The following is a 13,883-nucleotide window of genomic DNA, read 5'->3' as shown; positions in this document are numbered from 1 at the left end:
AAGAATTACTTAACTCATTACCCAGGTAAAATCTCCTGAGTGCACAGGGTACCAATTATGAGTTTTCTTCAGTCAGGTTAGTTAAAACAGGCATTATTCTCTGTCCTGTGTGAGCATCATGTACTATTTAATCCTTTTTGATAGTTCTTTTCCTAACCTCAAACACTTTCCTCACACAGATACATTGATCAATAATTACTTCGCCAGATACTGTGAGGGACAATGCAGATGTCTGGAATCATCTCTTTGAATAGCTCTTTCCTTTTTGATACTCTGTCCTGTAAACTCCAGCTGTTCTAGCCTTCTTAGACACCCAGCTCCATCAGGGAGACCACCAGGTTCCGCATGGGTCTCTTTCCACACACAACAGCCTGGAAAATCTCTCAAGGCATTAAGCAGGGACAAATTTCAGAGTTCATCTCATTTGTTTTCCACCTCTCTGGGATAACTGTCCATTATTATGATATTCAGTATCTTGAAAACTCTTGCTTTCAGATAAGAGGTAAATCCAGCTTTGTTATTCTGCTAGGCTGAAAGCAAAACTTATTTTGCCTTTGTTTTTGAAATGTAGAGAAATAATACTTTTTAAATGGTAGTGTGTTTTAATTTTGTCTGATTGCTTGTTTTAAGATGATATAATACATTTAAGAGGATGAACATGAATAAGTGTAAAATGTATCCATACTCACTTTGACAAAATATTTTAGATTAATAATTCTGCTAGTTTTAAAGTTAGAAATTATTTTATTCAGCCATAGAAATTCAGTGCTGTTATATATTATTCTGGCAATGGAAAGAAAAGTTCCAGCATGTATGTAAAGAGATAAGTAAATATAAATCTTTGACTGGATTTCACCTCCTGTCAAGAAGGAGCATTCTATCAACAAAGTAATGTTTTTCTTTGCTGTTAATTCATGTTTTTAATCAACATTTTTAACTTAAGGGTTAAAGCAAGTGCAAGTCTCACTCATCCAGGAATCATCAGCTGACAAACAATCTTGAGATTATAACAACAGAAATATTCAAATGTACTAGCTTTTTAGCTCACATCTGCTAATGGAGGGACTCAATCACTGTTCAAATTCTCCTCAGGTCATTTCCAAAAGATACCATATGGCTTCTTCATGTGCTAAGAAAGATGCCTCTCCCATTCATTAGCTTTAGATTCTTCATGGACATGCAATTCTTTATGGGTTTTACAGCATGTGAGGAGAGAAGGTCTTATTCCCATCATCTTTAGCAAATGATCTCCCTAGGACCCAGGAAGACATTTTATGAAATTGATGAATCAAATCTTTCTAAAAATGATTATTTAAATTATTTGATCAATAAAAGTCAAAAGAGGTAAGAGATAAGAAGGAAGAAGAATAAAGGAAGAGAAAATGAAAAAAACTGTAATTTATTTATAAATTTTATGAATACATGAATTGTATTGAAGCTTATGAATATCCCATCGGGTAGTTGGAATTTAAAAATGGTCTGTTGCTCAGAAAACAAGATAACCTGTTGAAACATAATCAACAAAGCGGTGAGAGAGAGAGAAACATTGTAATGTATTCAGAAAGGTAATTTTACATTACAGATGTTTTACTGATGCAAATGATTCATTTTCACAATAGGTTGATGAGGGGCAGGTTTATTTTTTCTTACATGTGCTGAATGCTACAGGATTTTATAAAATAAATTGTTTGATAACTAGAAATTGCATCATCATAGGTGTTTCAAAGGAGTCACCCTTGTCTGCTGCTGCTGCTGCTGCTGCTTGTAGAATTTACTCAACTGGATAGATATTTTTTTTTTTATTTTCTTGTAGAGTTTACTCTAATGGATGAGCTTTTAAAAAAATTTTCTGCCATCTTTTATCATCTTTTGGGCCTGCAATAAAACACCCTTTTCCATAGAAAATAAAAGAAATCTTCCAATCTTCAATAGAAGGAAGGACATTATAATCTACACAAATATAGTGACTACCCTGAGGCATCAGGCTTAGAGTCTGGTAATTTTTTAAAATATTTTTCAGTCACATGGTATTATCTTTTTGATTCAGCCTAAGGATGTAGTGCACAAAATATAAAATCTTTTCTTAGAAGAGATTACAAGTGAAAGTTGACTTCTCATGCCTAAACTTTTGGTTAATGGCACCGAGGTTCAGTCAACCTACTCTCAAGTGAAAAGAGGTTATTGTGAGGTTTTCCTGACCATTGCCAAGTGAGAGAAGCACAAGGGAACCTGTTTTTAGCCATAAAGGTTATTCCCTGGATATAAATCGTTCACTGATTGACTGGCTTCATAGTGACTTAGCTTCTTTTTGTCTATGAGTACACTCAGCCATCTGCTTCTTCCTTTATTTTGTACATCTTTTCTCTACATCATGAATCACGCTCTCAATTAGATTGGCTAAATCTTGGCTTTCCTAGAATTAGCTGTGGGATATACACATGTCCATGTGTGTGTGTGTGTGTACATGTGTATACATGTGTGTGCTCAAGCATGTGTTTTTAGTTCAATTTCTTTGAACTCTTCAGGGTTTTAAATCACATTAAGATATATGATAGAGATTCTAAAACAGGCTAGTTAACTACATCGGTTCTTTTTGGGGATAAAGTTTCATGCTTTCCACCTTGGAGATTAGGCAACTGAGGGTCAGGTACCTCTTCAGGATTAATCACAGCTAGCTGCAATCACATGCTACAGAGCATGGCAATTTCTGGGCAAGGAATGTCTACAAATGAAATTGCATAGGAGAGGAATTTACTATTAAAAGGCAAACCTGGTTATGTCAAACACCATGAATTCAGATTCATCATGTACAGACATTATAGAGGATTACAAACATTTTCATGTCGATATAATTTTTAGATTTTATGACTGTAATTCTGTTAGATGTAAAATATTAAGGAGTCTCTAATAAAATATTGTGCTCTGGGATTAAATAGGGATAATACTGCTATTTCATCCCTACTCTACTTCCTTTTGGGGTTTTATTTATGAACAATTGATAGGGTATAAACTAAGCCTAAAGTGCCCAAGATAAATTCCACAAGTTATGCCGGGTGTACCTCACAGCTCATGAGCAAACTGTGTAAGTCAGGAAGAGGGAAACCTTATTGAAACTGACAAATGGTGCTTTTTCGCTTATTACATTAGTGGTGAAGAAATAATAAGTAATATTCATATTGCTACTGAATATTCAAAGAATGTGATGATAAAATTAAGAAGATTTTCGTGAGAACAAGCTAATCTCTCTCTTGGGCTATCACAGTTATTAACTAATCTCCCTAGTAACCATTTTTCTCCAAAATAGTCTATCTTCCATACTTTTTTCAAAAGAGATATCTGATGGGGTAAATTTCAGAGAGGCTATCTGATATTGTTAATCTTTAAACTGTCATACTCTGGTATTTTGAACATACTAATAGTTTTTAAAATATTTAAATAATATAGTTACATATCTGTCTCTCTCACCAGACTGGGATTCCTTTCTTCATTTAACTTTTTACAGGCAGAATCTGGCATGGTGTCAAACACATGGTATGAGCTCAAGGTTTTTATATGGGGAATAAATGAATAATTTGGGTTAAAGTGTTCTCAAGTTTTACCTTAATAATTTTTAAAGATGGTGACTCTCTTCTTTACTGGATACTGTCCTGGACTGAGCAAACCAGTTCTTAGTATTCTTCTAAGGTGTACACCACTAAATACAGAATTAAATAAATATATAGAGAGAATTAAATATAAAATTAATCACTTGGGTGAAAGAATCTAAGACTTTACCTAAATAATTTTGAAAGAAGACGACTCTGCTCCTTATAGATGATTCTACTGAACTGAGCAATATATTTCTTAGTGCTCTTCTAAGGTATTAAATCTTGATAGATGTTTTGTATTAAGATATTTAAATTTTCCTGAGCCATCAAACAATGACTGAACTAGGTCCAGTGTTTATGAGGGAGAGTGATTCATAACCCATTAATACAAAAAACACTGATTAACATAAAAGGTAATGATATTGAATATGATACAACAGCTAAATTAATGTAGAAAAGTAAGATGAAACCTAAAGTGAAATCAGTAAGCAAATTCTTCTTATAAAGCCTTTCACATTTGCCAGTGGTGAATCACAAACTTTTATTAGTACTCTTTAGCTAGTACAAAAAGAGAAACATGACCAGTTGATTACTATGTTCACAAACCATTTGTATAAAGAGGTCTAACATTTCCTGGTACTGAGAGTCAAGAGAGAAAGAGAATTCCTCTCTGAGTTCACATGATTTAGACAACAGTGTATGTATTGAAATGCTTTGGCCACAAGGTAAATACAGCAAGATTCATAGAGTGGGTCCTCGTAATACCTCTGAACATAGACCTGTGGGATAACACGTAAGAGAAACTTGACAAAAACTCTAACATTCTTCCTGTCTGAATAAATTGAAAGAGAGATTTTAGCATATTTAGATAAATGAATTATGCCCCCTTCATCATTCCTCCGTAAATATTATTTTACTTATCTGAGCTTTTGAAATCTATTAACAAGAACTGAGTTTCAATAAAATTCCTTGTCAAGTGAAACAGTTACTTTGTATTACTAGTTAATGGCAGAGCCATAACCTTACAAACCAGGATTATGAGTGGCATCTCCTTATAAAAGTGGTATGTTAAGAAAAGAATTTATAAAAGTCTACCCCTTTCAGATTGGAGTTGTATGAAGGAATACTCATAGGCACTGATGAAATTTGCCTCAAGAATTTGTTTTGAGATGTGCTCCAGTGAACAAATGAAAGTGATTACCAGACTTTAAAGTTCTAGCATGTAAGACATGGTCTCAGTATTTTTGGTCTGGAGAAAGTTTGAAGCAGATATAAAATCAAATGCTTTCCTTGAATATTAAAGAAAGAAGATTTTTTAAAAATCCTGTAGTACACTTAAGCTTAAGAAAAAAACAATTGACAATCCAAGACAAACTGGTTTTAAAATATGCATCTAGGTTACTGACTGAATTAACTAGACATAGTTACTTTATGTCAATTTTTTTTAAATGATAGGAAAATTGGTTAACTTCTAAAAATGGTGCATTTACTTTTAGAAATTTTGACCTATAAAACTTCTTTTAAACATGAAATATGTAACATATCCATTTATCCAATATGGTCACTCCAAATTTTTGGCAATAAAGCCAAGGTATCTCATTTACTGCTCATTGATTTTCTTCTGTATGTCAAGAGGACCTGCATTCAACTTACTAACAATGGTGTCAAACAATTAAAGTACCATTAATAACAGTGGTATGGATTCAGAATAAATTTCTTGAATTCTCCTGTTGAAACTATCATCTGATTCTTCAAAATCACTTACAAACCCAGACTCTGAAAATAATAGCAGAGTTTATGTTCTATATAAGCAGACTCTGAAAATAATAGCAGAGTTTATGTTCTATATAAGCATTGATGTCTGGGGTATACACGGGGACCCTGCAGCTTTGCTCATGGTTGGAGAATTAAAGGCCCATATAGTTTAGGAGGAGTCACATAATATCCTACATAATTCCCAAGAGATATCTCCAAATTATGAGAAGGTATGGTCCTTCCAATACTGGCAACAAGGCAGAAGCTGTACGTAAATCCCTGCCTTGTTCCCAGTGTGGTGTATTGGTTTTGTAACAGATTAAAAGGAAACTGGCCCTCTTTGGACAGGTCTAATAGAGGGGGCTACCACAGGACACAGGACAAGATCTCCCATTATAAAAATGGGAGTATCTTCATTCCAAACCTGTTTAAAGGGGATCAAAATCACCAATGTGCAGAAAGCAAATACGTCACAAAGGTTCAGATTACACTTCTCAGGGTGATTAGAACCATTGTGGAGACAAGGTAACTTCTGAAGAAACTTCACCTTAGAGGATCTTCCTTCTAAAAGTCTAGTATAAAGGTGGGCAGAAGCTACACAAATAGAGGCAGGTAACAATATTATAAATCTGGAAATATAGATATAGAGATATCTCCTGAGATCTAATATTTAATGCAAAGGTTTGGATGTAAAAATGTCCATCCAGATAACCCTTTGCTTTGTTCCGTAGCTTACTTAGGGTTTTAATTTATTTCTTTAATTTTTAAATTTATATGGAAATGTTGATTTACAATTTTGTGTTAGTTTCAAGTGTACAACAAAGTGATCCAGTTATACATACATAGAGATAAATATATATATTCTTTTTTTTACATTATTTTCCATTATAGGTTATTACAGGATATTGAATATACTTCCCTGTGCTATACAATAGGTCCTTGTTGGTTATCTATTTTATATATAGTAGTGTGTATATTTTAATCCCAAACTCTGGTTTTTTAATGTGTTAATTTGGGGGGTTGCGGCAGTTTAATTCACAATTACATTTGCCATTTTTCTTTGTACCTTAGCTCTTAGTGAGGTAAAAGATCTAAAATCCCAAATATAAACAGATTGCTATTATAGATTTCAGTCTGATAAAGATATATACTATAAAAACTGATAGACAATCTTTACTTTGAGACTTCACCAGGAAACGTTCAGGAAAATAACTTTTGTTGAGAAGCATACTTGAGGAATTTTCCCAGGCAGATATTTAAAAACATTTTTATTATAGAAAATTTCTGTTTGAAAAAATTAGAGGGGTAACTTCAAGGATTATGATGGAAAGTAATCCTACATATTCCTCTGTTTATTGTTTGCCCTTAACTTTTGCTTTTCCTGACCATTGCACCAACACATTATATAATATGTGGCATGCATATTTTGAAAACTGTAAATAAAAAGAAGAAATATATGTTGAAATAGTAAAAGTAGAATGTAACTTATGGAGAGTGTCAATAAAAAGAGAGAGACAGAAAGGTGAGTAAAGTTAATCCCAATTTTCACTCACCTTTGGTTTTATCACCTATGGTGTCGTTGTATACATTATACCCTTGCTCTTCAAAATATGTCTCTGGGGCAGCAACAGACCTTCAGGCTCTACCCCACAACTATTGAATCAGAATCTGCATTTTAACAAGATCCAAGTGTGACTCAGATGCACATTCCATTTTGAGAAACACTGCTCTAGATCACAACATGATGAACTAATGGTATGACTTGCCAAAGAAGACAAAAATGGAAACTCTAAAACAAGACAGAACATGAAACAAGAATACACATGGGATCAGCAAATCAACTATGCAATATAAAGAAATTTCAATTGATTCTGTAACTGTGTAATGTGACAGTTATTTTATAAAGCTAGAAAGCAAAATAGAAATAAATTTTAAGTACTATTTCCTGTTTGGGGAAGAGGAGATCAGCATAAAATGTGGGGAAAGATATTATGATTGGCTCTTCTCAGTGCTTTTTCCTGCTCATCTTATGCCTTCTAGTAACCCTAAAGTTGTCACATAAGCTAATATTAAAAGCAACAAATTATACTTTTGTTTATTTTGTTTGAATGATGCTCATTAATATTTTATGTTTATACAATTGCTATCAGATTTTATGTGTCCAATTGATATTACATAAAATGATATTTTGTAAAGACAACAGCTAAAGGAAGCAGATGTGTGGGTTCTTAAAATGCAGCTGTTATTAAAATTAAAAAATTAGCAGCAATATTTTGGAATAATTTCATATATATTGTATAACATAATTATAAAAGGGGTTTGTCAAGAAATCTCAGTTTTCTTATATAACCGCTGCTTAAAGCTATGAAAAAGAAAACACTGGACACAGGTTTATTGGAAAAGCTATAAAATATAAAAATGAGGGAATGTTTTGTATAAATCTATGAGACATTGAAAAGTAAGAGCTTCATTTTTTTAATATAGCAAAGAATTGTAAATGCACCTGTATTATCCTGACATATTTTGACTGAAAGAAGATCATGTCATCTTTTACTCTATTTTTTAACTGAAGTTGAATCTAATTTTCAAACGCAAAAATCTCAGAAATGGCTTTAGTTAACAAAAATGAGATATTTCATAAGTCACATGTTGATGGAAAGCCCTGTGTCCTGTATGATTAATTCATAGCTAAAAGGTGTAGTTGAGGGTTTTATGCTCTTCCCCCCTTTCCAAATGTTAGAAATTTTTCTTAGTCCTGAAAACCACCTAAATTACATTAATTTTTTGTCATGAAAATCTTAATTATGTAATTATTTTTCTAATTTCTTAATACAGTCATAAACATATTTTCAAAACAAAACATGGAACATTTATCTAATTTTATTCTTTACTAATATTTATTTTATTTTTAAAATAAATGAGATAAAGACATTCTTCTCTGGAAATACGTAAAACCCAATGGACTATGCAAATATCTATGCATCAAATACATAAGATTCAATATTATTTTCCAAGTCAAATCTTTGCATAGAGCACAGTGGAGAAGCTGAACTTAACATTAATTTCTTATCATTGATATATTTTTAAATATTTTAAAAATATTTAATACACACTAGAATCAAATATTTTATGCATTTTATGCAAAAGCTCTCTTTCCTAAAAATATCATTGTTCATTTGAAATGAAACACTAAGAAATTGGAACAGCTTTCTCCCTCAACTATATTTAAGATCTTGTTAAACTGATATCTTAACCTTAGCCTGTCATTTTGATTTCTAATCCATTAAAATTGTCCTCTTCTTATCAGCTACTTTAGACTTGAGAAATTTCAAATTAAATGAAAATATTATTAAATCCCTTTCCACAGAGAACAAATAATCCCTAAGTGCACCATTTAATGATGAATCTGAATCATGTACAATAAGTTTAAATATTGATAAGTGAATTCACATCTTGAGGAAAGTATTCTCATTCAGGCTGAAATGAATTCTTCATCCAAGTGAAAAGCATTTATCTCGACAGATAGATAGATATTTGAATATTAAATATGTTCACATGACTGTGCTCCTTCTTTACCAAAGGTGACAACTTTCTCATCTTAGGTGTTCTTTAGCAGTTATGTTCACCTCACATTTTTCATGTTAAGATCATAGCTCAGATATACTGTACTTTCTTTTAAGCATACCCAGATGGTTGTGAATTTGCTCTTTTCAACTGTGCTTGTGGTTCAGAGAATTAAGATTATCTTTTAGTAAAACTTAAATCTAAAGAAAAGAGATTAATATTGTAAAATGGCCTTATTTTTCAAATAAAGGATAAAAAAAAGTGCTGTAACCTGCTTTTTTATTTCTGTATTTAACTTTTAAAATGCATTTCTGAAGTAGTTTTAGTTCTGTTTACTCAAAATGAAATGGATTAAATGTTAAACTAACAAATATTTGCTTTTTAAAATTGGGTAAAGATAGGGAGAAGGCACTTCCAGTGTGTCTCGAGTAAATGAGATCTGTTACATTTTGAAAGAGAATTTCACAGAGTTTAAAATTTTATATTCTATTTTCAGATGTAAAATATTTAAAGGAAGAGGATGCAAATCGCAAGACTTTCACGGTCAGCAGCACACTGGACTTCCGAGTGGATCGAAGTGACGATGGCGTGGCGGTCATCTGCAGAGTAGACCATGAATCTCTCAATGCCACCCCTCAGGTGGCCATGCAGGTGCTAGAAATACACTGTAAGTAAATGGTACCTCATAACTCTTTATCTTGGTGGCAAATCTCTGCATCTACATTTAAAATCCTTTCAAAATTACCTGAAGTTACAGCAAATGGTGCAGCAAAATCTACAGCCACATGAAGTACAACTAACCTCATTAGTATTAATCATATTCAAAGGAAAGGAGTCCTTGCTTGAGAATCATTCTTGACAAGGAAGTAAAAGAAAGGGGATATCAAAAGGTTAAAACTCCTAATTATCTTCCAAATGTTGGCCAGGAAGAGCGGTAATTTCGGCAGAATCAGTGAGAGGTAGAAATCTGAAAAAGCCTTGATGAACTTTCTAAATGTAACTTTATTATATTGAAACATGACTTCCCATCTGTTCTTTTAATTTTAGACTATTTTTTCTATTTTTTAAAATATGCAAAGTCTTTATGAACACTGGGCATGTCTGTAATGTTTGCTTTATCAACATTGTTATTGTTCACAAGTGATAAGAACATACATTGGATGACTCCAATGAGCCCTGATGGTGCTGAATGCTTTGCTGGAGTTATCTCACTCATGTTATCTCATGTTAGGGTATCCGCATAACAGCCTGATGAATAGTTACTATTCTCTTTAATCACAGTTTATGGATAAGGACACTGAAAATTTTAGTGGTTGAGTCACTTGATCAGGTTCAAACAACTAGCAAATGGTCGATGATAATCATGACACTTTCATAGTTAGCAAAGTCCTTGATATAGCTGGTGATCTATAAATATTTATCAAAATGAAACTGAATGAATTGAAATATGTAACATAAAGTTGAAAAGAGTAGAGTACAGACTTCTATTTCTGAATCCTATTACTTTTTCCAATTTTTTCCAATATTAGAGATTTTTTTGTTGAGTTTGTTATCCATGATAAATTATAGTTCAACTTAGAATTTGTGTGTGATGTGAAATTTACATTAACTCTTGAAATGTTAAGTCTAAGTACTAGTGTTCTAATATGCCTCATTGTGTTTTGTTTTCATGTATTTATTCAACAAGAATGTATTGAGTACCTACTATGAAGCAGTCATTCTTTGGGGCACTGGGGTTACAGAGGTGATCAAAACAGGACAATTTTAACAAAACAAATTGAGATTGTCTCCAAGTGTCAGAATCACCAGTACCACCAACAGCAACAAACTCCAATTCCCTTATAGCACCCACTCTAGGTGCGAGTGACTGAAAAGCAAAATAAATAAACACAACATATAGCATGCTATGTATTAAGTGTGTAGGAAAAAAATAAAGCAGGGTGGTGATAAGGAGTGCAATTAGAATGGGAGTCAAGGATAGTGAATGTGCATGGCTATTAGTATGTAACATATATATATATAAGGCACTTATATATAAATAAATATTTTATCACATAATATCACATTAGATTATATCATACACTGTATAATAATATGTAATATTAATATATCATTTAAATACATAGTAGTGTTATAAATATTAATGAATATTATGTTATTTATATTTTAATTAATATATATTATATATTATATATTAATATATTTAAATAAATAACTAAAATATATATTTTAACTAAATTAATATGTTTAAATATTCAAACAAACAAAATATACACATAAAATCCATGGGGAAGAGCAAGTACAAAGGCCCTGAGATAGGAATGTGTGTATTGTTTTTACGTTTCTAGAAACAGCAAGGTTATCAGTGAGGCCAGGGTAGAGGGGAAAGTAGAGAGTATCATGAGAAAAGGTCAGAGAATTATCAGGAGGACCAGACTTTCTTTTTACTTTTTAATAGAGAAAATATCAGATGGATCATTATTTTTAATTATTGCTCATATTTTAATTATTCTTAGTTTAGTAGTTATTAAATTATTAAAATTTTAAGAATGCTTTCAATTAGATTAGTTTCATCAATTTCCTTCCTGTTTTCATTGAAGCAGATTTGAAGACAAGTATATTTTAGAGCCCAAACTGTGATTATTTCCAAATTTCAACTTTTATTTGCAGTGAGACCTTGCAACAATTACTGAAACTGCTTGAGCTTTGATTATAAACTAGAGAATTAATTTCTGTGAGGACCAAACTAGACAACTTAAGTCTATGGCATTCAGAAAGCCTTCAGTAAATATCAATTGTCTTCTTTCTTAGTCGGTTTGATCTCAGGTGGCCTCGACCTGCAGGGACTTGAAGCAGGATTTTAGTTCCTGGCCAGAGATTGAGGTCAGGCAGCAGAGTGAGAGCACTGAATCCTAGACCCCAGACCACCAGGGACCGTGGCCAGTGATGAGGCCCCTGCCCGTCAGCTGTGTAGAAATGAATTTCCACATAGAGATGGAAAGTAGTGAAGCAAATAAAGTGTTTATTAGGAGGAAAAAATACAGTATGTGTGGGTAGACACATGGGCAGGCTCAGAGAGAGGGGAGAGCCCTTGTGGTAGTTTCAATCACCTTTATGCAGTATTTCTTCCAGGTTTCCTTGGACCAGTCATCCTGCTTTGTCTGGTTTTGAGTCCATATTTGGTATATCTCAGGGTCCTCCCACGTGCGTGCACATCTCTTAGCCAAGATGGATTCTAGCGAAGAGGCCTATGGGTAGTTGACATCGCTTACTATGGGTTGGAGCCCCCTCCCTTTTTAACTTCCAGGGAGCCTTTCTGCACATTCATAGTCCAGGAGCTCTCCTTGTTTCAAGAATGAGGAGTCTTTTATCTCTTATCTAGGTAGGGCCCAGCCTTCTCTCTCGATTGTCCTGCTATTGATATTTTGGAGTTTCTGTCCACAGGGAATGAACTCCAACTGCTTATCCTGGGACCCATCTATCTCCTGCCTCAGGTTCAGGCTGCTATAAAAAACATACCATTGACTGGGTGGTTTATAGACAACAGAAATTTATTTCTCGCAGTCCTGGGGGCCAAAAACTCAAGATCAAGGAGGAGGCACATTCAGTGTCTGGTGAGGACCTCCACCCTGGCTCACAGTTGGCCATCTTCTGTGTCCACACCTGGCAGAAAGGGGTAAGGAATCTCTGGGATCTCTTTCATAGGGTGCTAATCCCAGCCATGATTTTCCAAAGTCCTTACCTCCTAATACCATCACATTGGGGATTAGGTTTCAGCATATGTACTTTGGGGAAACATTAACATTCAGCCTATCACACCTTCCCTTTTCTGTTTCTTCTTATTTAATCAATACGCATTTCACAGATGAAAAAATATGTAATTCCATGTGCCCAGAGCACCCAGATCATCAGCTTTTCAAACTTTTTTTCACTTATATATAAAGCCAAATAAGACTGTTTAAAAATAGTCTTTGATTACTAATTTAAGTGTATAATAGAAGAAAAATAATAGAAATTAAGTCATAAGGAATGTTAAAGATCACCAGTTAGAGATCACCAGAAACCTACCAGTAGTCTAGCAAAATTGGGTTTATTTAGTTTTCTATGGCACAGAAGACAGCATACCAGATGAATCTCTGGGTGTAGGTAAGAAAGAGTTAGGAGAGACTTGTTAGAGAATTTGGGTTTGTTCTAAATATTCAAAAGAGGGTTCTGAATTAGATGCTCTCAGGATTGGGGACTATTCAGTGATATGTATGTTGGTAACTTTTATCCATAGAGCATAAATATTAAAGCACAACTAGATTTGCTATTGTAAAAATGTGGGGTAAATCATGCTAATTTCTGTAGTTGCTGAACATTTTGGTCTCTGTCCCCTTTTAGACCTGGTCATGGAATAAACTTATTCCACCTCGCAAGCATAGAGTGGCTTTGTCTGATTATTGTTTAGATTCTAGAGACTTGTTTATGTCTGTTGAGACTATTTCAGCCTAGCTGTAAGATGCCAATTGTTAGCTTCCCAAGTCATTTTCACTTTCTTGGGAGTCCAGAATGGAACTATTATAAATGTATACTTTCTGGGCATTTTTAGCTGTTCACCATATTTCAGTGTGCATTATTAAGCAAACTTCACAGAGGAAGACAATTTTTATAAAGTTTTAAATGAAAAATGTTACACTTGATGGCCAATTAAAAATAACAACTCATTCTATCATGGTTTAATATGTGAATGGCTAGAAGGCAGAGACTAGATCTATTTAAATTATTTTTCCTAGCATCTAGCATACCATCATTCAAGTATGTGAAGTTAATTAAAACTAACTGATGATAATACTGAATGTTCCTTTAGGGATGCAGAACATTCCCCAGGGTTGAAATGAGGAATGGAAAGTGGAGAGGGACATTTAGTACCAGTTTGCATCAAAATTAGAGCAAACTGATCAAATTGGGTGTGGTCTTCATAAACACCTAAGAATA

At 33.4% G+C, this 13,883-nt stretch overlaps 1 protein-coding gene across 1 annotated transcript in view; it reads left to right on the top strand.

The window, feature by feature from the left end:
• CADM2 (cell adhesion molecule 2) overlaps positions 1-13,883 on the top strand; it is a 248,822-nt gene that overhangs the window by 95,913 nt on the left and 139,026 nt on the right. The window contains exon 5 of the mRNA XM_057697218.1: positions 9,403-9,573. Within this exon, the coding sequence (XP_057553201.1) occupies positions 9,403-9,573 (171 nt within the window). The remainder of the gene's footprint in view (positions 1-9,402; positions 9,574-13,883) is intronic.

This window comes from Hippopotamus amphibius, chromosome 10 (genome assembly GCF_030028045.1).
Source record: "Hippopotamus amphibius kiboko isolate mHipAmp2 chromosome 10, mHipAmp2.hap2, whole genome shotgun sequence".
In the NCBI taxonomy this organism is placed as follows: domain Eukaryota; kingdom Metazoa; phylum Chordata; class Mammalia; order Artiodactyla; family Hippopotamidae; genus Hippopotamus; species Hippopotamus amphibius.
The sequence above is the reverse complement of the archived record's forward strand: the minus strand, read 5'-3'. Positions and strand labels throughout refer to the sequence as shown.